General features: G+C 39.2%; 2 protein-coding genes across 3 annotated transcripts in view; one reads left to right on the top strand and one right to left on the bottom strand.

Moving 5' to 3' along the window:
• Flo2 (flotillin-2) overlaps positions 1-23,865 on the top strand; it is a 580,663-nt gene that overhangs the window by 187,343 nt on the left and 369,455 nt on the right. The window contains exon 1 of one of the 2 annotated variants that reach the window (XM_073979125.1): positions 10,309-10,358. The exons of the other annotated variant lie outside the window; for it this stretch is intronic. The gene's annotated coding sequence lies outside the window, so the exon portion shown is untranslated. Of the gene's footprint in view, positions 1-10,308; positions 10,359-23,865 lie in introns of those variants that run through there. 2 annotated transcript variants of the gene reach the window in all.
• Positions 17,230-23,865, bottom strand: part of LOC141399802 (glucose dehydrogenase [FAD, quinone]) — a 59,216-nt gene continuing 52,580 nt past the window's right edge. Inside the window, exons 2-3 of the mRNA XM_073979108.1 lie at positions 19,020-19,270; positions 17,230-18,952 (exon numbers count right to left, since the gene is read on the bottom strand). Of these exons, the coding sequence (XP_073835209.1) occupies positions 17,568-18,952; positions 19,020-19,270 (1,636 nt within the window). The 3' untranslated portion in view covers positions 17,230-17,567. The remainder of the gene's footprint in view (positions 18,953-19,019; positions 19,271-23,865) is intronic.

Raw genomic sequence — 23,865 nt, 5'->3', positions numbered from 1 at the left:
GATAGTGAATGGCTTGGTGAGGGTTGCATGTGTAGAGGAGAGAGATATTTAGTTGAGCAGGTATGTCGTAGGGGATGGAAGATACCAAGGAACGGTCCTGACCGGTTTTAACATGGCAAAGCCCAGGATTTATCTTGGTCCCTCTTTCATCTCAAGTGGACACTGACCTCCTCGTGGTGTCACCTGGGAAACTGCCTTTAACACCCGTTAAAGGTAGTGAGCTAACATGTGCTGCGCGTTCACCCATAAGAAAGTTAAAAACTTGGGTTTGGGCGTCGGGTTAGTAACCCTCCTCTAGAAAAAACAGCCTATTATGAAAAAACGAAAGAAAAGAAAAACAAACCCCTCTAAAGTTGACGAACCCCGCAAACGTTTTAAGGACCATGATTTGCGAATCTGCACCTGGAATGTTCGCATTGGCAGATGTACTTGAAAAGTACAAGGCCGATATTACTGCCATACAGGAAATACGATGGATTGGGAAAGGCGTCACAACAACACCTAAAAGTTGACGCACTGTATTATAGCTGCCATGACGTAAAGCATGAGTTTGGTTGCGGATTCGTAGTTAGTCGGAGACTAAAACATCTGGTATCCAGCTTCACCCCAGTGAATGAAAGACTTGCTGCAATTCGAATAAAAGCTAAATTCTTCAAGATCAGCTTTATTTGCGCTCATGCTCCCACTGAAGAAAAGGACGAACAGACCAAAGATATATTTTACGAGCGCTTAATAGAAACATATGACCGTTGCCCTGCCCATGACATTATAATCATTCTAGGCGATTTTAATGCAAAAATTGGAAAGGAGAATATCTTTGGCCCAACAGTCGGGAAATTCAGTCTCCCCAGTGAAACATCTGACAATGGTATGAGGCTGATAGACTTTGCAGCTGCAAAAAACATGGTAGTTAGCAGTACCAGATTTAATCATCTCGATATTCATAAGGGCACCTGGCTGTCTCCAGAACAAAGAACAAGTAATCAAATTGATCATGTTGTGATAGATGGAAGACATTCATCGAGCGTGTTGGATGTACGATCGTTCAGAGGCGCACACATTGATTCGGACCACTACCTTGTTGTAGAGATGGGCGATTGTCGTGTTTCGTGGCACTAGAAAACACGATACAACAAAGCTAAAAGGTTTAATACTTATTCGTCGCTAGAGTGCTGTTGTTGTTTATGTGTGTATTTGTTGTTGTGTCGTGTTTTCTAGTGACACGAACACGACAATCGCCCACCTCTACCTTGTTGCAGCAAAGGTACGTACCCGTCTAAACGTTGCAAATAAAACACGAGCAGACACAACGCGGAAGTTGGACATCGATAGGCTGCAAACACAACAGATAGCCACATCATATTCCACTCAACTAGCCCAATTGCTTAACGCGAGCACTCCTTGTCCCGATAACATAACAACACAATGGCATGCAAACAGCCACAAAATCCATACTTGGATTCCAGAGACCTCCACAAAGGAATTCATGGTATGACCAGGAGTGTCGTGCTGCTACCGAAGAGAAAAATGCGGCATATAGAGCTACTTTACAATCAGTAGCAACGCGTAGCGCACGAGAAAAGGAGAGAAGAGAAACGTTTTTTCCGCAAGAAAAAGAGAGAAATGGAGAAGCGGGAGTGTGAAAAAATCGAGATGTACAGGAGCCAGAATGAAGTCTGAAAATTCTACCAAAGAGTGAAACATCAAACATATGGCTTTGGTACAGGCACATCTTCCTGTAGAGACCAGCAAGGTAATCTGGTAACAGATACAGATAGCGTGCTCAGGATATGGAAGGAACATTTCTCCAATCTGCTGGTATCCAATAGTAGCGAAGACGATGATACCACAGATCCAATCCCAGAAGATGGTATAGAATGTATACCGCCCGGCCAAGATGAGGTAAAAACAGCAATCAACCGGCTGAAGAATAATAAAGCAGCAGGAGCCGATGGCTTACCAGCCGAGCTGTTTAAAACCGTAGGCGACGCGCTGATAAGGTGTATGCATCAGCTAGTTAGCACCATCTGGCAGGAAGAACGAGTACCCGACGATTGGAACCTGAGTATCCTGTGCCCCGTCCACAAGAAGGGAGATAAGACTGTATGCTCTAACTATAGGGGCATAAGTCTACTCCCTATTGCCTACAAGATCGTGTCAGGGATATTGTGCGAACGACTTAAGCCAATGGTCAACGAGATAATTGGACCATACCAATGCGGCTTTAGACCTGGCAAGTCCACCATTGACCAGATATTTACCCTGCGGCAAATCCTGGAGAAGACCCAAGAGATTATAAAGCAGCCTTCGACAGCCCGCTGCGTTCAAAGGTATTCCAAGCCATGTCTGAATTTGGTATTCCCGCAAAGCTCATCCGGCTTTGTAAAATGACTTTAACTGACACGAGGTCCTCAGTTAAAATAGGAAAGAACCTCTCCGAAGAGTTTGGTACCAAAAGAGGTTTCAGACAAGGAGACAGCATTTCGTGTGACCTCTTCAACATCCTGCTAGAAAAGGTTATACGAGAGGCAAACGTCAAAAGAAGTGGCACAATCTACACCAATAGTCACATGTTACTTGCTTATGCTGGTGATATAGACATCATGGGTCGATCAGTCGATCAGATCGATCAAAGGTCGAAAGAGAATCTGCTAAAGTGGGTCTGGCGGTAAACGGTGAGAAGACCAAGTTGATGGTGTCGACGCGCAATGCGTCCATTGAGCTCGGAACGACTGTGGAAGTTGGTTCCTATAATATTGAGGTAGTAAAAGACTTCGTCTACCTCGGCACCTCCGTCAACACAACAAACGACATCAGTTGTGAAATAAAAAGAAGAATTGTGTTGGCCAACAGATGCTACTTTCATAAGTAAGCAGTTTAAAAACAAAGCCACATCTCGTCAAACAAAAATAACGCTCTACAAAACACTGATGCTACCCGTGCTGATGTATGGCTCCGAAGCCTGGGTACTTGCGCAAGCAGACATGGCAGTGCTTGGTGTGTTTGAGAGAAAAATTCTTCGAAAGATCAACGGACCAATCTGCGTTGACGGTGAATATCGACGTCGCATGAACCACGAGCTGTATCTGCTATACAACGACATCAATATTGTTAAACGTATCGAGATGCAGCGATTGCGTTGGCTAGGCCATATCATAAGAATGAGCGATGATGAACCCGCTAAAAAGGCGTATGAATACATGCCACATGGCGGTGCACGCAGAATTGGCAGGCCAAGGAATAGATGGCGCAAACAAGTGGATGATGAGATGAAAAGGCGCGGTATTCCAGAGTGCAAAGCAACAAATAGAGAGGAATGGAGATCTCTTCTTAGTTCGGCCTATAGAACAAATGTTCTGTAATGGGCCAGCTAAGTAAGTAAGTAAGTAAAGCACGGACCATGCTTTACACATCCTAATATATCTACTAGACAAGAATCAGATTCGAATATGGACTATATTTGTCTACTCCTTCGGGTACCTCCCACACAAAATTTCGGATAAGTTCACTTTAAGACCTGCTCTCGAATAACTTTGATTTTTGTTGAAGCAACTTGCATTCGCTGCCTCCATTACGACGGTAAAAGTTTTTTCAGGGGCAAGTCCATACTTTTTGAGAAAACAGCCCGAAAGCTTAAAACCCACAATGGCACCATATGCAGTGGCTGGAGAGAAGCGTAACTCTCGAACTGATCAACCGATTTGGTCCAAAATTTGGCCATCGTTATGTTTTGTCCAAACCTAGTTTCAGTTCGAAGATAGGTAATACCGGTCCAGAACTTCCAGTACTTTTCCCTAAATATTTAAAAAAGGTCACTAAAATGGTATGCAGGCTTTGGATCTCCTAATATTTTGTTCAAATTTAGTTTAACTTCTAAAATGGCCCATATCGATATTCTGCTTAGGGTACCTCCCAGACAAAAGTTCAACATTTGTGTCTAAGTGCAGTTTAGGGTCTGTTCGACCTTCCTTTCGAAATGTATACCGATGCTGTTCGTTGTGGTCTTGTTTACAGCGATATTAGTTTTTCCATGGACAAGCCTATGTTTACTGGCATACTGGTCAAAATGTATACGATAACACATTCAAATGACTAGTGGGTGCGATAAGATCCACTTCCATAATGGACTTTGTCAGTCCATTGCTTCAAGTATCTCCTGCGCAACACTATTAATCTTTAATCCTAATCCACTTTTTTTGTCGGCAAATTCAAATGTCCAAAAAGGCCCACAAAACTCTGAAAACACCCTAAATACATTCGACCTGTCCGTAGATGAAAGTTTCAATTCACATAGGCTGAGGTTATATCTCTGTCGGCAAAGCCGACTGATACTTTTTTACTTGTTATGGTTGAAAAAAGTAAAGGAATAGACCAATAGTGTTTTACTATAAATCAGGTCATTGAAATAGGGCTCTAAAATTCCATTCAGGCGTTGTTTACGGTAGATAAAATAGTGGTTAGAGAACTTCTCTCTCTCAAAAATTGTGGATATGGTTTTCGTATAGCTCCTAAGTAACGTTTTCGACTATTTTAGGTGTTTTCAGATTTTAAACTACATTTATTGTCAAAACTATTTAAATTTGACATTTACTGTTGTCAGTAATCGGAAAACTCTACTCCAAAAATTTTGGATATATGTAGGCCTATATTTTATGCCACCGCAGAAGGTCGGTGGTTCGATTCCCCGGCCAGGCAACACCAAACATTTTTCAACGGTGGCAAAATACCCCTCAGTAATGTTGGCGACATTTCCTGAGTATTTCAGCCTTGAAAAACTTCTCTATAAGTGGTGTCTTAGGACACGCCGTTCGGACTCGGCGATAAACAGTAGGTCCCATATCATTGAGCTAAATATGAATCGGGGTGCACTCATTGATATGAGAGAAGTCACCCTTGTCCCGTATGGGATGTTGTGGAACAATGTTTTTTTTTTTTTTTTTATGACAGCTGTTCACGTAGCGAACAGGTTGATTTTATAATAAAGATAGTGAATGCCTTGGTGGGGGTTACGTGTTTAGAGGAGAGGGATATTTAGTTGAGCAGGTATCTATTTTTAATATACTGTCTACTTGAAAGTGATAAACATTTGGTAGGCAGACTGTCTCTTGTTGTAAGAGGTCGTTCGAATAAAATGAGGTAAGACTTTTCATAGCTACATGTGGTATGTCTGTGTTAGATTACTGGATGTAATCTAGGCTGCAGGCCGATAAGCATGTGTAGCACGTTTGCTTGCCACATGTGAGATAACTAACTATGTTTCTCACCTCTGCATGATATTTAATGCAGTTGGGTTCGTACACATATAAACACTGTCCCTCTCCCTTGTACACACTAGTTTAACTTAGGTTAAGTCATATCGCACTACTTAGTTCTTAAGATACAGCTCGCAATATTTAGGACAGAGCTTTATAATTTGGTAAAGAAGTTTCTATTACTCCTAAAATGTTAGGTATTGCAAATGGGTTATATTGGTCCCCGTTTTAATATAGCCACCACGGTACTTCCCGACTTTGATATTTTCAAGTTTTTAGCCTTATTATGACGCCAAAACGGCTAAAATTTCGTATTTGGTCCTCTTTGGGGCTACAAAACTCGCCCCACCCCCACCAGAAATTTGTCTTAGTTTTTATCACACCGAAATGTCTGAAAATTGTTATTTAGTCTTCTTTGGCGCTACAAAACTTTTCCTCATAAATATGTATGTCAGTACTGGTATAATTTTCTTAGCTCCCATACAATGGTTCCTACCGATTTTCTTAGTTATCTTAGTTTTAGCGTCATTATCGTACATAAATGGCCCAAGATTGCTATTTAGCCTTCTTTGGGGCTACAAAACTATTCCCCAGAAATTTGTCACTGCAGGTCAACATTTTAATATAGCCCCCATAAAACGGTACCGACCGATTTTCGATATTTCCAGACAAAAATATAATAACTAACGGTACTTCTAGAACTAATACGTGTCACATTTAATACAACGAGTTAGAAATGTAATGTAACAAGTAAAGAACTATCAGTCGACATTGCCGACAGAGATATACCCTCACCCTGTGATATATTGAAAAGTATCAAAACCCAGTATGTCTTGTTTTTCCAAAAAAAAAAAAAATACAGTTATAATGAGTACTGCGAGAACTATCCGAAATCCGAAAGTTAAAAATTTATCGCCGAACACATCAAAATCTGTTCTTAAACCTAAATGTTTGTGGGGCAGGTACCGAAAGAAGTGGACCGATATAGTACATCTTCGAATTTGATGTATGGTTGGAAAAACGATAAAAATGTGCAAAGATTGATGCAAATCGAAAACTCTCTTTAGGAGCCATATATCGTGTCAGTAGGGTTTTTACAGCTTTAGGGTAATTATAACGTGGCAATATGAGCCACAAGAACTACCTGCTGTAAACATTTTACAACTATCCTAGACATGTAATTAAATTGCATCTTTGCAAACAATTTTGAAATTAATGGGAACAATTTTGAAATTATTTGGGGACCATATTCGAACATGACTTATGTAAATGTGAAAGAAATATTACGATGTGCAATGGTTGAACCAATGTCACAATGGCAATTTAGTTGGTCACCGCGGAGCTTTTGGACCATAAAGTCCGGAAGCATGGAGTTGTCCACGAATAACAATATATCGCTGTAAACAATTCCAAAAGAAGTGCTTTCGATAAAAAAATTCAAACGATCCTCGAACTGACCTTAAATTCTGCAAATATTTGTTCAAATTTAGGCCTTTTGGCCACATCAGACACTCAATTCGTAAGATTTCATATGCTCATCAGTCATTTTAATTTGTGCCGACAGGGTTATTTAGAACTTTTGGGACAATATTTCACGAAGTATGGACTTGTTTCCGAAAAAAAATGTATCGTATTGAGCATAATCTACTGCAAAAAATTTCCCGATATGACAAGAAATGCTAAACTGCAAACTAAACTGTCAAAAATGTTGAAAATTTGTGTAGGAGGTACCTGAAGGAGTGGACCAATATAGTCGAAGCTGGTTTATGTTTGGATAAAGTATTACGACATGCATGTCATGTTTGGACCCTATCGGTTACTCCCTTCGAAAGTTATCTTGCGCACCATTTAGCGAACAATTTTGAACTTTTGTGGGGGAGGTACCCCTGTGAACCGATATGGCCCATCTTCAAACTTCATCTAAAGCTGGGTACACATTGTCAGTTTTGAATGCCAGCTTTGTTGTTGCTTGCTAGTGTGGCCATTCATTTTTGTCATTCATCATGCAACCGTAAAATATTTTGTGGTTGCTGGACGGTTTGACAGTTATCGATAATTGCGAAATATCGACATTCAAAGCTGACAATGTGTACCCAGCTTAAGTCTTGAAAAATATTAGGATAACCAAATTTTGAGCAAATCGGTTAGTCCATTCGAGAGTTAACCTGCGCTCCAGTCAGCCAGATAGACGGACTGCTAAATCGACTCCAAATTGTCTGAAACGAATTTCGTCCAAAAAATTTTGGGGTTTAAAACCATGATTTTTGATGAGATACATTTTTGTCGTATCACAGCATATTTACCTCGTTAGCCGGAAGGTATACAAAGTCCGTATATAACTAACACTAACTTAACGCTAACAGCTTTACTGACCGCATTCAGGCTACGCAGTATACATTCAATAACTTCTCATTGGTATGAATTTGTGGCATTATCGTTGACCGAGTACGAGTAGATCTATGAAATGTGTACTGTTTTACCAGATTTTTTTGTTAGATGATGGCTGCATCAAAGCTAACAGTTTGATGGTTACATTTTGCTAAAATTTGTGGATCCCCTTTCTTACTTCTTTACATTTCGACATTTCCACACCCGTTATTTCATTTTTTTTTGTTTTGTGGGAAATCTTTGCCAAACTTTTTCCCATCCCTATTATCTTCTTATAACTCTCTCTCGAGATTATGGGGTATCCACAAAGGAGGACATACCATGGGTAGCCCCTTCCTCCTTCGTAGCGGCTCTGCACGTTTTATCAAACATTCCTGGTGGGTGGTTCTTGCCCCTTTCCTAAACACGGTGCTCTTAAACCAACATTAAATAAAAGGAACTTATACCTGGGAAGTTTTTGCGGATTCTGAAACTACAATGTCCAGTTAAGTTCACATTTTTAGGGGTTTTAGGTTTTCACGATTTTGCTTGGAAACTGCAAGTCCTATCGAAATGGGATTAGAGAAAATGTTGTAGCAGTGAAAATTCATTACAAGATTATCCTTTCTGATATTTTCGTAGGTTTTACCATTTTTGAGATATATAAGTTCAATTTGGGACAATTCACTGACTGTATCGCCTCCTTATAAAACAATGTCATGACTGCAATTTCCCAACTTAAACTTATATATCTCGAAAATGGTACAACCTAGGAAAACATTTTGATTGCCATTCTTGTAGAGAATTTTCACAGCTATAAGATTCTCTCTAGTCTCATTTCGGTAAGGCTTACCGTTTTCAAGCAAATCGTAAAAACCTAACAAAAAAAACTAAAAATGTGACCTAAAAATGTGAATTTTGAGCGCCATTTATTTAAAAATCAATTCAGCGATTTTTTATTGTTTTTGGATTTTTCTCATCTATGAACATTGGTGTTTTAGAATCCGCAAATACTTTCCAGGTGTAAGCGGTTTTTATTTAAAATTAGTTAAGGCACACCGTACGTGACATTGTTTTATAAGGAGGCGATATAGTCAATGCATAGACCCAATTTTAGCTTCTATATCTCAATAACGGTAAATCCTACGAAAATATCATGAAGGTCAATCTTGTAGAGAATTTTCACAGCTACGATATTTTCTCTAATCCTATTTCGATAGGTCTTGCGGTTCCCAAGCAAAATCGTGAAAACCTAAAAAACCTACAAAAGTGGACTTTGATCGCGATTTATTTAAAAAACGCTGCGGAGATTTTTTTGTTTTTTGTTTTTTTTTTTTATTTTTCTTATCTATGAACATTATGTTTTTAGAATCCGCAAAAAACTTCTGACGTGTAAGCTTCTTTCATTTAAAATTGGTTCAAGAACACCGTGTAAACTTTTCTGTCGTTACATATTCATAGAAAGTTAATTACTACAAGGTCTGTTGTTTTGTATTGTTTGGCTTGAATGGCAACAATGGGTATTGAAATTTTTGTTTTTATGAAAGTAAACATGATCTCGACATTGTTAACAATGTTTCTAAAACCTATTTGCAAAGAAAAGTGCAAACAATGTTGTTCTATTCCCTGATTTTTACCTCTATCAGGGCAACGCCTTTAAAAACTAGTATAATATAGGGCAAGCCTGACTGATACAGGACTTTTCAAATGTCATTAAATTGTTTGTACGTTCTCTAAACGGAGCCGTTAATGATTTTTCATAGTCATCTTTTGGAAAATAACTTATAAAACTAGAAATTTCTAGCCAAATTGCCTACAAAGGGACACTAATTACGATCATTCCAAAATTACGTCAGGACATCAATTTTGCTATCGGAATTAATGTAAAACTACTGAAAAAGATAGGGAACCAATAATCCCATCATTCTGATTACTAAAATCACACAAAAAGCGAAAATTTTGGAAATTATTTATCGATTATAGTGGTGCATCCTTGTCAATGTTCATTTAAAAATGTCAATTTTTTGTTTTCCAGTAAAATTTTGGTATAACGGTTCTGTAAACGGATAATTTTTGTATGCCATCTTAACGACAACTTTTCTGTCTACAAAAGTGTTTTTTGAATTGTTAAAAAATCTAAACTCATTACCAAGTTATCAAGGTTTACATTTTTTATTGCAGGTTGCATCATTTTCAGTGAAAGTCACTGTATACCTCAAAATATAGTCCAAAATTTATTATTAGACTCTAACAGCCTGTTTCACTATGTCGAACGAAAGAAACTCTACTTTACTCGTGTATGATTTTCAAATTTTGTAGTTATTTCGAAACAAAAACAAAGTCAATATTACCATGAAAAGCAAAAAGTTGTTTTTCGTTCGCATTCATTTCCATTCTTCATAGTGAAACAGGCCCTAAAATTGAAACTTATTCTTTCTCTGAAACCTCTACGACTTTTTTCGAAATATGTTCTATTCATAATAAACATTTGTCTTTTTGTTTTCATTTTAGCCACAAACTTTAAATTTTTCCGAATTAAATATCATTATTTAATTTTGGTATGTTGTCACCATCGAAAGCAGTAGTGCGATTCTCTAACTAATAATAAGAAAATACTAGCGACATCTATTGCTGAACTTAACAACTGTTTATGTTTATTTTAATTTACTTTTGTATTCTTTTCTTTACAGGTAAGCTTTTTTCTATGTTAAAGTTAATGGTGGAGAGTAATATGATGAGGTAAGTGTCTGCGCTTATTAACAGGGTAACACAAACACATCATATTAATTATTATCACAGGGTGTTTCGGCTTAATATATGTTATGGTAAAAAGTGTATGGAAAAAAGTGGACGAAACATTTTTAAAAATTAGCAGCAAAAACTTGAAATATATAATTAAAATTTCATCGTTAACGCAAACTATGTCTAAGTCCACATCAGAGTAGTTTCATGAAATAAATGTCGTGATATTGGGAGAAATCCATCTAAGATTTCCTCCTCACTTCCTACTACGGAATGTGTGAAAATGCATGCATAGGCCACATGAAAATTTTGTAAGCGTGAAAGGACAGAGGCAATACTATAAGAAAATGCAAAAAAAAAAAAAACTTACAAAATATGTGAAAATAATCGAGTTTTATGTAGGGACACGCAGTGAACTGCAATAATCGGTTTTTCGATTATACGGTTTTCGTGTAAAACTTAAAACTCGATTTTCGGTTAGTCGATTATTTGAGAGTGTACTAAAAGTCGACTTTCGATTATTCGTTAACCGTCGAAAACCGATTATAATCGAATATAAACGACAATGATATATATATATATATATATATATATATATATATATATATATATATATATAAAGTACGGTCCATTACGCGGTTTTAGCACACCCAATAGTCAACTACGACTAATTGTCGTCCACGATTAATAGTCGACAACGAATAATAATGGAATATGACTAATGCTCGACTACGAATAATAGTTGACTCCGTCTTTCCAAAGTCGATTAAGAATAATCGATTTTCCGATTTTCGCACAGTCAATAGTCGACTACGACTTTTAGAAATTTTACGGCTAATAATCGATTAACCAAAATCGATTTTACGTATCCCTAGTTTTATGTCAATATTTGCAACCATTAGTAATGAATTTTAAAAGTACAGTGACCATAAGTGGATTATGTGCATCAAATGGTTCCTTTCACGATGCTATATGGAAGACCCAGCGGAATACTGCTATAGAATAGAAAGTCTCCGTTAGACGCTTATATATATTGAAAGCCCCCGTAGAAGGTTTTAATAAAATAGCCTCATATTCTATAGATTACAGGGCCACCGTATGAGGCTTCTATAGATTAGAAGGCCACCGTGGGAGGCTTCTATAGAACAAAAAATCTCTGTGGGTGGTTTTATAGAACAGAAGACCTCCGTTGGTGTGTTCTGTAGAATAGAAGTCCTACGTGGCAGGCTTTTATAGAATAGAAGGACTCTGTGGGAGGCTTCTATCGATTAAAAGGCCTCCCTGGGAAAATTCTGTAGAAAATAAGGCATCCGTTAGAGGCCTCTATAGTATAGAAGGCATCTATTAGGGTAACAATCTTGACGCGATGCGAGGGCTTAAGGCCACAATCCCCCCCGCCCAGTCCTCTGGAAGCTCGGGCTGAGGAGATTGTGGCCGACCAAAGGTTACCCACGTAGTGATCTCCTACGTAACAGAGATCCCCTAACGCCGGGGTGTCAGGCGAACTCGTGCCCATCGGTGCCCATCGGTGTTCTAGGTTTGCAGTTAGGGTACCAACTGTAATAGAACGGAGCCTCATTGAAAACCTGGGCGTCTCAAAGAAGTATAGACATAGTTGTCAAGTCCTTGCTATGGTACAGGAGGACTATGCCATGGTTGACCTCCATTCCCCATTAAATCGATGATGTATGGATCCAAAATTTTTAAAAACCAAAAAACCCCAAAATACCCAAACCCCAATGAACAAATCCGCATGGACTTTGACACTACCACAACTATATCTGCCCGACTCAACCTACGGTTGACAAGAAAGTAGTTTCGGGAAGGGACGGACCAGACCTACCAATTATAGGCTTCATTGAGGACAGCCTTGCTGAACAGAGCAGGCAGCTCCTGGCTATGTTGGAGCGGATGGTTTCCCCTAGTCCTAGTCGCAGATGTGTTTCTGATGAGGCCGAGGACAGTTTATTTGACGACGAACTCAACAACACAGTTGTTCCAGCAGCTGCAGTTGCAGATAAACTGTCCTCGGACTCAGTGGAAACTAACTCGGGGTACCGATGTATCGGCCGAAGCCGATAAGCCAACTCTAAAGAGACAAACTGCCACAGAGGAGGAAACCACGACCAAAGTTTTGGACGTCAAAGTTCCCACCACCTCAAGCAAAGCAGTAAGTTCCTCTGGGAACATTAGTGATTATATATCACCACAAATGTGCTTCGAGGCAACGAAGGTGCACATACCCAACAGGGATGATTGGACACACAGTAGCCCACCTCTAGACGGTATAAAGAAATATACTGACGGCTCTAAGATGGAAACAAGCACAGGAGCAGGTGTCTATAGCAACTCCCTTGGTCTACGACTTTCGTACAAGTTAAGCGAATATTGTAGTGTCTACCAAGCTGAAGTTTTTGCGATCAGAAAGGCCGCGGAACTGATAAACAACATGAGAGGGGACATAGTTGGACCGGTGACTACCTATGTTGATAATCAAGCGGCCCTAAAATCACTCAGGTCCCATTATATCAAGTCAGCGGCTGTTCTGGACTGAAAAAGCTTTGGAGCCACTAAAATCAATCGTCACCTTGTATTGGGTCCCAGGGCACTGCAACATCGAGGGAAACGAGACAGCCGACGAACTGGCACGCTGCGGATCGGAGTCACAAAACATTGAAATCGACAACTCCATCAAGCCACCACTGTGCCACTTCAGGGGGGAAAATAAAAGAGAATTGTCGGGATAAATTCTGCCAATAATGGCACAATACGTCAAACTGCAGAACTTCAAGGGCGATCTGGCCAATCCCGTCAAAGTCAAGAACCGCCTCACTGCTCACAATGAAGAAATCCGATCTGAAACTAGCAGTGGGTATCATCACGGGTCTTTGCAGAATAAGATCAATGACGTGCAAATGGGAAGAGGGCGATACAGCCGACTACTGTAGGATGTGCGAGGATGAGGAAGAAATAGAGACGATCGAGCATCATAGTAGATGCTGTCCTATGCTCACTTCGAGAAGACTGCGTATTGTGGGCGTACACACCGCCCAATCTCTAACAGCATTCTGCCAAACAGCGCCGTCAGATCTGCTACACCTTTCCACGAACCTGAGATGGATTCAACGAACGGAGAACACGACAAGTACCACCTCCACCTCAATCTTAAACCGGAAACCGTACTCATCACATCAACAATCATCTCTACAACAGCTAATGAACACTACCACCAATATCCATCATCTACATAATCTCTACAACTGTAACACAACCATCAACAGCAGTCTTCAATAATCATCTCCCCCAATCGACACAACCCCGAACAACCAGAATGACCATAAGGTCTCCGAGTGGTGTGGCTGCCAGCATAGCAGCCGCGCATTCTATAACCTAATCTAACCTATCTATTAGGGGCTCCTATAGAATAGAACGCCTACTTGGAAGACTTTTATACATTGAAAGGCTTCCGTGGTAGATTTCTATAGAATAGAAGGTCTCTGTGGGAGACTTCTACAGAAAAGAAAGCCTCCGTGGGAGACTTCTACAGAAAAGTAAGCCTCCGTGGGAGGCATCTATGGAACAGAAGGCGTACGTGGGACGCATTTATAGAAAAGAAGGACTCTGTGGGAGGCTTCTATCGATTAAAAGGCCACCCTGGGAGAATTGTGTAGAAAATAAGGCATCCGTTAGAGGCTTCTATAGTATTGAAGGCATCTGTTAGGGACTTCTATAGAATAGAAGGCCTCCTTGGAAGACTTTTATACATTGAAAGGTCTCCGTGGGAGTCTTCTATAGAATAGAAAGCCTCCGTGGGAGGCATCTATAGAATAGAAGGCCTACGTGGGTGGCTTTATAGAATAGAGAGATTCGACGCGAGGACTCCGTGGGAGGATTCTATAGAAACAACGTATCCATTTGAGGTTTCTACAGAATATAATGCCTCCGTGGAAAGCTTCTATAGAATATTAGGCTTCTCTGGAAGGCTTCTATAAAATAGAAGGCCTCCGTTGGAGGCTTTTATAGAATAGAAGGTCTTTCTATAGAATAGAAGGTCTCCGTGGGAGACTTCTATAGAATAGAAAGCCTCCGTGGGAGGCATCTATAGAACAGAAGGCCTACGTGGGACGCTTCTATAGAACAAAACATCGCTGTAGGTGGTTTTGTAGAATAGAAAGATTCAAAGGAAGGCCTATGTGGGAGGATTCTATAGAAAATAAGGCATCCGTTAGAGGCTTCTATGGAATAGAAGGCCTCCTTGAAGACTTTTATAGATTGAAAGACCTCCTTGGAAGACTTTTATGGATTGAAAGTCCTCCGCGGTAGATTTCTATAGAATAGAAATTATCTGTAGAAGATTTCTATAGAATAAAAGGTCTGTGTGGGAGGCATCTATAGAACGGAAGGCCTACGTGTAACTCTTCTATAGAACAAAAAAAATCTCTGTGGGTGGTTTTGAAGAATAGAAAGATTGGATGGGAAGTCTCCGTTGGAGTATTCTGTAGAAAATAATGCATCCATTGGATGTTTCTACAGAATAGAATGCCTCCGTGGAAGGCTTCTATAGAATATTAGGCTTCTGTGGAAGGCTTCTATAGATTAGAAGGCATCTGTGGAAGGCTTCTATAAAATAGAACGCATCTGTGGAAGGCTTCTATAAAATAGAAGGCATCTGTGGAAGGCTTCTACAGAATAGAAGGTCTTTCTATAGAATAGAAGGCCTCCGTAGGAGACTTCTATAGGATAGAAGGATCAGTGGGAGGCTTCTACAGAATATAAGGCCTCCGTGGGAGATTTCTATAGGATAGAAGGCTCAGTGGGAGGGTTCTACAGAACAAAAAATGGCTGTGGGTGGTTTTGTAGAATAGAAAGATTCGATGGGACACCTCGGTGGGAGGATTCTATAGAAAATAATGCATCCATTGGAGGTTTCTACAGAATAAAATACCTCCATGGAAGGCTTCTATAGAATATTAGGCTTCAGTGGAAGGCTTCTATAAAATAGAAGGCATCCGTTGGAGGCTTCTATAGAATAGAAGGCTTCCGTGGGAGACTTCTATGGGATAGAATGCCTCAGTGGGAGACTTCTATAGGATAGAAGGCCTCTGCGGGAGGCTTCTACAGAAAAAAAATTTTGTGGGTTGTTTTGTAGAATAAAAAGATCCGATGGGAGGCCTCCGTGGGAGGATTCCATAGAAAATAATGCATCCATTGGAGGTTTCTACAAAATAGAATGCCTCCGTGGAAGGCTTCTATAGAATATTAGGCTTCTGTGGAAGGCTTCTATAGATTAGAAGGCATCTGTTGAAGGCTTCTAAAAATAGAAGGCCCCCGTTGGAGGCTTCGATAGAATAGAAGGGATAGAAGGCCTCAGTGGGAGGCTCCTACAGAACAAAAATACTTTGTGTGTTATTTTGTAGAATAGAAAGATTTGATGGCTTCTATAGAATATTAGGCTTCTGTGGAAGGCTTTCATAGATTAGAAGGCATCTGTGGAAGTCTTCTATAGAATAGAAGGCCTGCGTGGGAGACTTCTATAGGATAGAAGGCCAGCGTGGGAGACTTCTACAGAACAAAAAGTCTCTGTGGGTGGTTTTGTAGAATAAAACACCTCCATTTGTGTCTTCTATAGTATAGAAGGCCTACGTGGCAGGCTTTTATAGAATGGATTCAAAGGCCCCCGTCGGAGGATTCTATAGAAAATATGGCATCCATTGGATGCTTCTATAGAATAGAATGCCTCCGTGGGAGGCTTTTGTGGAATAGAAGGCCTCTTTTTAAGGCTTTTGTAGATTGGAAGGCATCCGTGGGAGGATTGGAAGTCCTGAGTGGCAGTCTTTTATAGAATAGAAGGCCCCTGTGGGAGGTTTCCATCGATTAAAAGACCTTCGTGCGAGGCTTCTTTAAAACAATAAGCCCTCCATGGGAGCCATCTTTAGAAAAAATGCCTACTTAGAAGGCTGACCACTAATTGTGCCAATATGAGTACATGTGTGCTCAATTTTTAATATTTCGATCACTTTGACCACGGGACGTTGTCAATTCTTGAAACCGTTGACACCACCTCGTTGTCAATGTGACAACGGCGTGCTCATTTCGACCACAGACGGTGTTGATACACTATCGACACCGTCTGTGGTCGGTTTGACCATGTATGGTGTCATTTTTTCTCTGGGTGTATAGACTAGAATGCCTACGTGGGAGGCTTCTATAGAATAGAATGCCTCCGTGGGGGCTTCTCTGGAATAAATGCATTAATGGGCGATTTCATTAGAATGAACGTTAAGTTCATTTGCTATTAGGAATAGGATCAAGTTTTCATATTCGGTATTTTTAAAGTTTTAGCCATATAGTCCTACAGAAATGGGTAAAATTCGGTATATAGTCTTCGTTGGGGTATAAGTATAGATTTGTTTAGTAAGAAATTAAAACCAATATTCACAAATTATCTCCCAGTCCATTTTTTATATGTTTTGACAACATGGCTTCAGTTATTTCGTCTGAAGATTATAATTCATGCAGTCACTCAGCACCTAACTTTTATATATTTATCTTTTCTATATTACAAAACTTTCCTCGATGACTAGTTTTTCTAAAGCACACTTTTTGGCTGGGGTTGATAAGTTGATATAAGTTGATTTTGCATTTAATAACATGGGTATTTCTTCGATTCTTCATGGTTAGTCCATATTTCTATTAGGCAATTTCCGTTGCGGCAATTGTCAGTTTGAGGGAGAGAGAGGTGAGGCATATGGTAACCCTTTGCCTCTCAGCACCCTCTCTCCCCGACAAACTGACAATCGCCGCAAGGAAAATTGCCTAATGTAAATATGGACATACTTAGCGCAAAGATTTATAAAAACACCAACAATTTTTTAAAAATTTCTTTTTATTTAACAAAAAAATCTTAAAATTTACTTAAAACAGACTTATGTAATTGACTCAATATTTATATATACAATTAGGTGTATATACATAAATATATAAACTATACGTTACACATATAAAAATGTAAAAACAAATATCTCTTACAATACACTTAAACAACTAGCAAGGTAAGCACTGGTCAAAATTTCTTTAAGCATTAAGGAGGAGGCTAGAGACAACATTTTGGTCAATAAATTAAAACGTTTGTTAGTAGGAAAATTGCACTACTGTTATTTTTGTTTAGTTTTAGCCATATGAGGAAGGACGGGAAAATTAAATCCGCTATGAGCTATCATTTAAACTATTGGATTGTGTCCCCCGCGTGTTAAGCAATGTATCAGTTACATTGTGCAACTCTAAGGGCTCTTCGAGGTTTCTCTTCTTGCGATACTCCGATGGTGTTAACCACAAATCTTTGATCATATCTGCCCCCTTTTCGGCAATCATAATGACGGGGGCATGAATATTACCATTTGTTATGGTTGGCATAATACTGGCATCTATTACACGTAGTCCTGGTACACCATAGACTCTTAGTTGTGGATCTACCACCGCCCAGGGATCTGTGGGTGGTCCCATTTTGGCGGTACCAGACATGTGATAAATTGTCATGGTATATTGACGTATGGCGCAATTCCAATATTCATCGGTATAGTGGGGCAAATGTTTACAGTTGGGTAATTGCTTCGACCAAAAGCGAGCACCAAATCTCTTCATGGCCTTGGTTTCTCCCAAAGCTACTGCTGCCTTGACACCTTCTCTCATGACATTTACATCATCGGGATGGGTTAGATAGTTGTGATAGAGTAGGGGGTAGCGCAGAGGATTTTTGGAGGCTAGTTTCATAAAACCTCTGCTCTTGGGCCTTAGCATCATGGGGAAAACACCAAAAACATCACGATTGCTAACTTCACCGTACATGTAATCATAAAATTCCTGAGTTAAACCATGGGCTTCCTTGACCTGGCTGCCACCATCGGACATTACAGAGGCAGAGGTCATCATGAAACTTATGTCTGGCCAATCATCACTGGCATTGGCATATTTGGTGTTGATAAAGGCCACAGCTTCTAGGCCCACACTTGAGGTGAGAGGACCATCCTCGGTAATGGCATAACGCAGGGCGGTATTAATATTCACCATTCTGTTCATCACCACTGATATGGGATAGTCAATAAGGAAGGCAATACCGCCCACAGCAATGTGATCTTGTAGATTTTGTCCCACTCCTGGCAAATGGTGGACCAATGGTAAACCAACTCTTTGCAATTCATCTGCCGGGCCAATGCCAGACAACATCATCAAGTGGGGAGAACCAATGGCTCCTGCCGATAGTATCACCTCTCTTGTGGCATAGGCTGTTTGAAGCTTTCCATTGCGTATAAATTGTACTCCGGTGGCTCTCTTTGTCTCAGGGTGAGTCAAAACTTTGGTAACATGTGAGAAGAGAGCAACGTGAAGATTTTTGCGCAAACGTGCTGGCCTGAGGAAACATTTGGCAGCTGAGGCCCTGGAACCGCGCCGCATATTGAATTGATAGAAACCAAAGCCGGTTTGTTGTTCACCGTTTACATCAACAATGTCATATCCCATTTCTTCACCGGCTTGCAAAAAGGCGGGGCCCAAAGGGGTGTTATAGGGCGAGTCCTGGACAGTCCAAAGGCCACCTGTGGGTAAAGAAAATTATTATTTAAATTTATTAATTTTTATTTTTTAATTTGATTTCCCACTAACCTGTTCCATGATATCTTTTATTCTTAGCCAAGTAGGGATTCCGTTGATCCTCCGATTTACGGAAGTAAGGCAAAATCTCTTCATAACTCCAGCCGGGATTACCAAACGAAGCCCATTGATCGAAATCACGACGATTGCCGCGTATATACAACATGGTGTTCAATACGGAACTACCACCCAAAACTTTGCCACGTGTCCAGCAACAACGTTTATCCTTCATGGCCTGACAGGCTGTATTTTGCGGTTGGGTTCTGCAAAGAGTAACGAAAAACAAAACATAATTTTGATGTTAATACAAAAACAAAACATAATTTTGATTTTAATACATTTTATGAAGTAGAAAGTAATGCTGAAGTTAAGCCAATGGGGGAATGCTCCCGACTTAAGCAATCATTTTATAAAAATCTTAAAATAATTTCTAAAACTTTCTTAGCCAACCTCCGTTTAGATTATTATTTACGTGTTATATGTTAATGTACAAAATCTTGTAAACCTCCCATGACCATTTATGGCCTATTATTGTCTCTAAATAGCTCGCATAAAGACAAGGGTTTACAAAACCTGTCAAAAATTTGCCAAATGTTTAGTTTCAAATTGTTTTTGTAGCTGCATCAAATATGCAAATGACCTAACAACGTTGTTTGCCTAAAATATATGACATAATGACATACTTAGATTATCCAACGGTTCCATCAAAGAGAAATCAATCAAAGATTGTTATTTCGAAAAGCTACACACGCGATTTTCATTCAAAATTTTAGTCGTTCATTGAATCACGTCACAAATTGCCGGGTGGAATTTGGGTGCGTAATTAAAAGGGCGATAAATGTTAAGGGGCTGGTTGTGAGCTAATATTACGGAAACGCATGAATGCATTCAAATAAATGTTAGAACTAGCGGGCTAAAATATGGTAATTGAGTAGTGGAACGATCGCCTTGGACATGGAAATATCCGCAATGATCGTTGATGCCCTTCGATCGCATTTTGAGAGAGCGAACAGGTAGACAAGCAGTTGTTGGCCTTCCTATATTTAAGCATATCTTTAAATAAATATGTCGTTGAAATATTATGATACGCTCAGTTTGACCCAATTTCAGTCACTACATTCAATAGTTGCCGTGCCCACCAGTCACCGAAGAATTTCTTTGAGCTCTCCAGATTTGTCCATGAAAAACATGTTATCTTTCGTTGTAAACAGGAGCACAAGGACCACCTTGGTTAAAAATTACGAAACGGTCCTCAAACAGGCCTTAAACTGCACTTCATTGAAATTTTTTGAACTCTTCCGAAAGGAGAACTCCGATATAGCTAGTCTATCATCGAATTTAGGGGGCTATTACGATGTATAAACTGTGAACCATGTTAGTTACTCGCGTCTTGAGTTATTGTCCTCACCAGCCATTGATGATGGTGGTGACCAACAGAATTTCAAAGAGCATTCGGACCATTATCTCCGGAAGAATGGACTTACCTACCAAAAATATATCGTTGTAATTTTGACAACAATGGTTTTATATGCGGTAAAAGTTTCAAAACTATCCTCGAACAGGCCTTAAACTGCGCTCAATTCAAATCATGTTGAGGAGTTACCCCAAGGGCCGATGTTGTCCATCTTTGAACTTGATTTGAGTTTGGCAGAAATATTACAATATGCAAAATTTGGACCGAGTCAGTCACTGTTCGAAGTTGGTTAAACTTTAATGAAAATATTACGATGTACAATCTCAGTTACTTCCATCGAGAGTTATCGTGGTCACCTGTAGTGCGATTCTCTAACTGAGTTACCAACAAAAATCTGTGAAATTACAATGCTTATAAATTCAGTAATTACGATAATTATCTTTAAGTTAGCGGCCAGTAAAAAGTGGTCGTAAGGTTACACCGATAGCAACTGTGTTGTCATCTTTAATATTAACTTTTCATTCATAATTTTGCGTTTTAATTTTACCGACATTTGTCGGTAACTAAAAAATTAGAGAATCGCACTAATCACATTTTAGTTGCAACAGGACTTTTTAGAACATCGGGACCTTTATCTCCGGAAATATAGACATGCCCACAAAAAAATATTATTGTAATTAGGGCCACAAAGACTACATGTGGTATTATATTAGAAACTATCTTCCTTCCAACAGGCCTTTACCTGCATTTGATTCGACATTTTTGAATTTTTGTGAGAAATTGCCCCAAATAATGACCCGATATAGTCCATTTTCGAATTTCATTTGAGAGAAATAGCGCGATTTAGACCAATTTTAGACACTCCTGTCGACAGTTAAAGTGCGCCCCACCAATTTTATTTGGCCACATTAGGATTTTTCGGGTTTGGTGATGTCTCGTTGAATCTTTCAATTGGCGTAGATTTTCATTATCCACTAAAGTGGAAAAGAAGCACATAGTAGCATATACATATCGCTCATTTACTCAAAGAGTGGCATAACTCAAAAAATGCGTTTTCTACGACTTCTATTTTTATTATTTTTTTATTTTTTTCTACGACTTCTATTTTATCTTGTGTCAAATTTTCATGTTGATATCTCTAAATCTCAATGTGTTGCAGCTCATTTACTAAGAGTTTGGCATAATTCAACAAAAATTATTTTTGAGTTTATGAAGCACTAAAACACTTCAAATCATGCTTGATCTTGCACAGAAATTTAGCAGTGATATCTGGCTATCAAAGTATGTATGCCAAGCATGGTCCAAGTACCTCTTTTAGTTTTTGTGTAATAATCTTTTTAAGTTTGGACTGGATTTTGAACTGGATTTTTTGAAATGTGTCAGTCTTTGAGTAAATGAGCGATATATGAATATAGTTCGCCCTATTCTTAAGTACAGCGCTGTAGTTCGGTGGAATAGCAATACAAATTAAATAGCTCCCAAAAACCGTATTTTAACTGTTGCTTCGCCCTAAGAAAATCACTGTAGTTCGGTGGAATATCTTGGACAAGAAATGCTAGCAATATAAAATAAATAGCGCCCAAAAACGGTATTTTTACTTTTGCTGGGATGGTTCGCCCTATTCTTAAGAAAGTCGCTGTAGTTCCGTGGAATATCTTGGACAAGAAATGCTAGCAATACAAATTAAATAGCGCCCAAAAACGGTATTTTAACTGTTGCTGGAATCGTTCGACCTATTCTTAAGTACAGCGCTGTAGTTCGGTGAAATGTATTGGACTAAAAATGCTAGCAATACAAATTAAATAGCGCCCAAAAACGGTATTTTAACTGTTGCTGGGATGGATGTTAAGGGAACAGGCTGTCGTAACTGCAGCCAATAGAGAACCTAGGTTCCGTAGAAAACCCCTTTCTTAGATGTTATTGCACCATATAGGAACAACCATATAAAAATGAAGGGTACAGGCTCTACAGTTTATTGTGAAATACTTGATCCAATGTCTTTATATTTTGATAGCTAAACAAACCGTAATAGGTTAAGAAGAACGCACAGGCTATACTATGATCCAGGTGGTTGTAAAATTGAGCATTCTGAAACTGTGACACATATATATTGCAAAAGAGCTGAACTCGTCCAGAGAAGGTACCTGAAAGAATGAGCTCGGGTATCAAACTACCCTATTTAGTACTAAACCACCTTCAAAGTTTTTTTATTGGGTATCAAATAATCTTCAAAATTCTGAAAAGTGGCCTTAAGCTGGATAAAAGTGCAAAAGTGGAACTCTTGCTGAGAAGGCACCTGAAAGAATGGGTCCGGGTATGAAACTACCTTATCGAGTATTAAACCACTTTCAAACTTATTTGTTGGGTATGGGTAGGTAGTGTACCTTCAAAATTCTTTGTTGGGTATCTAACTACCTTCTCGACTATCATACCAGCTTCATATTTTTTTGTCGAATATAAAACCACCTTCAAACTTCTTTGTCGGGAATCAAACTACTTTCTCGAGTACCAAACAACCTTCAAACTTCTATGTTGGGCATCAAACTACCTTCGCGAGTATCAAAACACATACTAAATTCTTTATCGAATATCAAACTGCCTTCAAACATCTTTGTCTGGTATCAAACTACTTTCTTTAGTATTAAACCACATACTAAATTAATTGTCGAACATCAAACCACCATCAAAATTCTTTGTAGGGTATCAAACTACTTTCTGTAGTATTAAACCACATTCCAACATCGTTATCAAATGTCAAGCCACCTTCAAACTCCTTTGTTGGATATCAAACTACCTTTAATAGTATCAAACCACATTCTAACTTCTTTGTCGAATATTAAACCACCTTCAAATTTCTTTTTCGGGTATCAAACTACTTTCTCGAGTATTAAACGACCGTCAAACTTCTTGGTCAGGTACCAAAATAGTTTCTCTAGTATCAAACAACATTCTAACTTCCTATCGAATTTCAAAGCACCTTCAAACTTCTTTGTCGGATATTAAACTACCTTTGATACTATCAAACCACATTTTAGATTCTTTGTCGAGTATCAAACCACCTACAAACATCTTTGTCGAGTATCAAACCACTTTCTCTTATCATACCAGCTTCAAACTTCTTTGTCGAATACAAACCATCTTCAAACTTCTTTTTAGGGTATCAAACTACTTTCTCAAGTACTAAACGACCGCCAAACTTCTTGGTCGGGTACCAAAATAGTTTCACTAGTATCAAACCATATTCTAACTTCCTATCGAATATCAAAGCACCTTCAAACTTATTTGTCGGTTATAAAACTACTTTTAATACTATCAAACCACATTCTAACTTCTTCGTCGAGTATCAAACCACCTACAAACATCTTTGTCGAGTATGAAACCACGTTCTCTGGTATCACACCAGCTTCAAACTTCTTTGTCGAATACAGACCGCCTTTAAACTCC

Source organism: Musca autumnalis, unplaced genomic scaffold, assembly GCF_047663935.1.
Source record: "Musca autumnalis isolate F117 unplaced genomic scaffold, ASM4766393v1 scaffold_3, whole genome shotgun sequence".
Taxonomy (NCBI): Eukaryota; Metazoa; Arthropoda; class Insecta; order Diptera; family Muscidae; genus Musca; species Musca autumnalis.
This window is presented reverse-complemented; position numbering and strand designations above follow the sequence as displayed.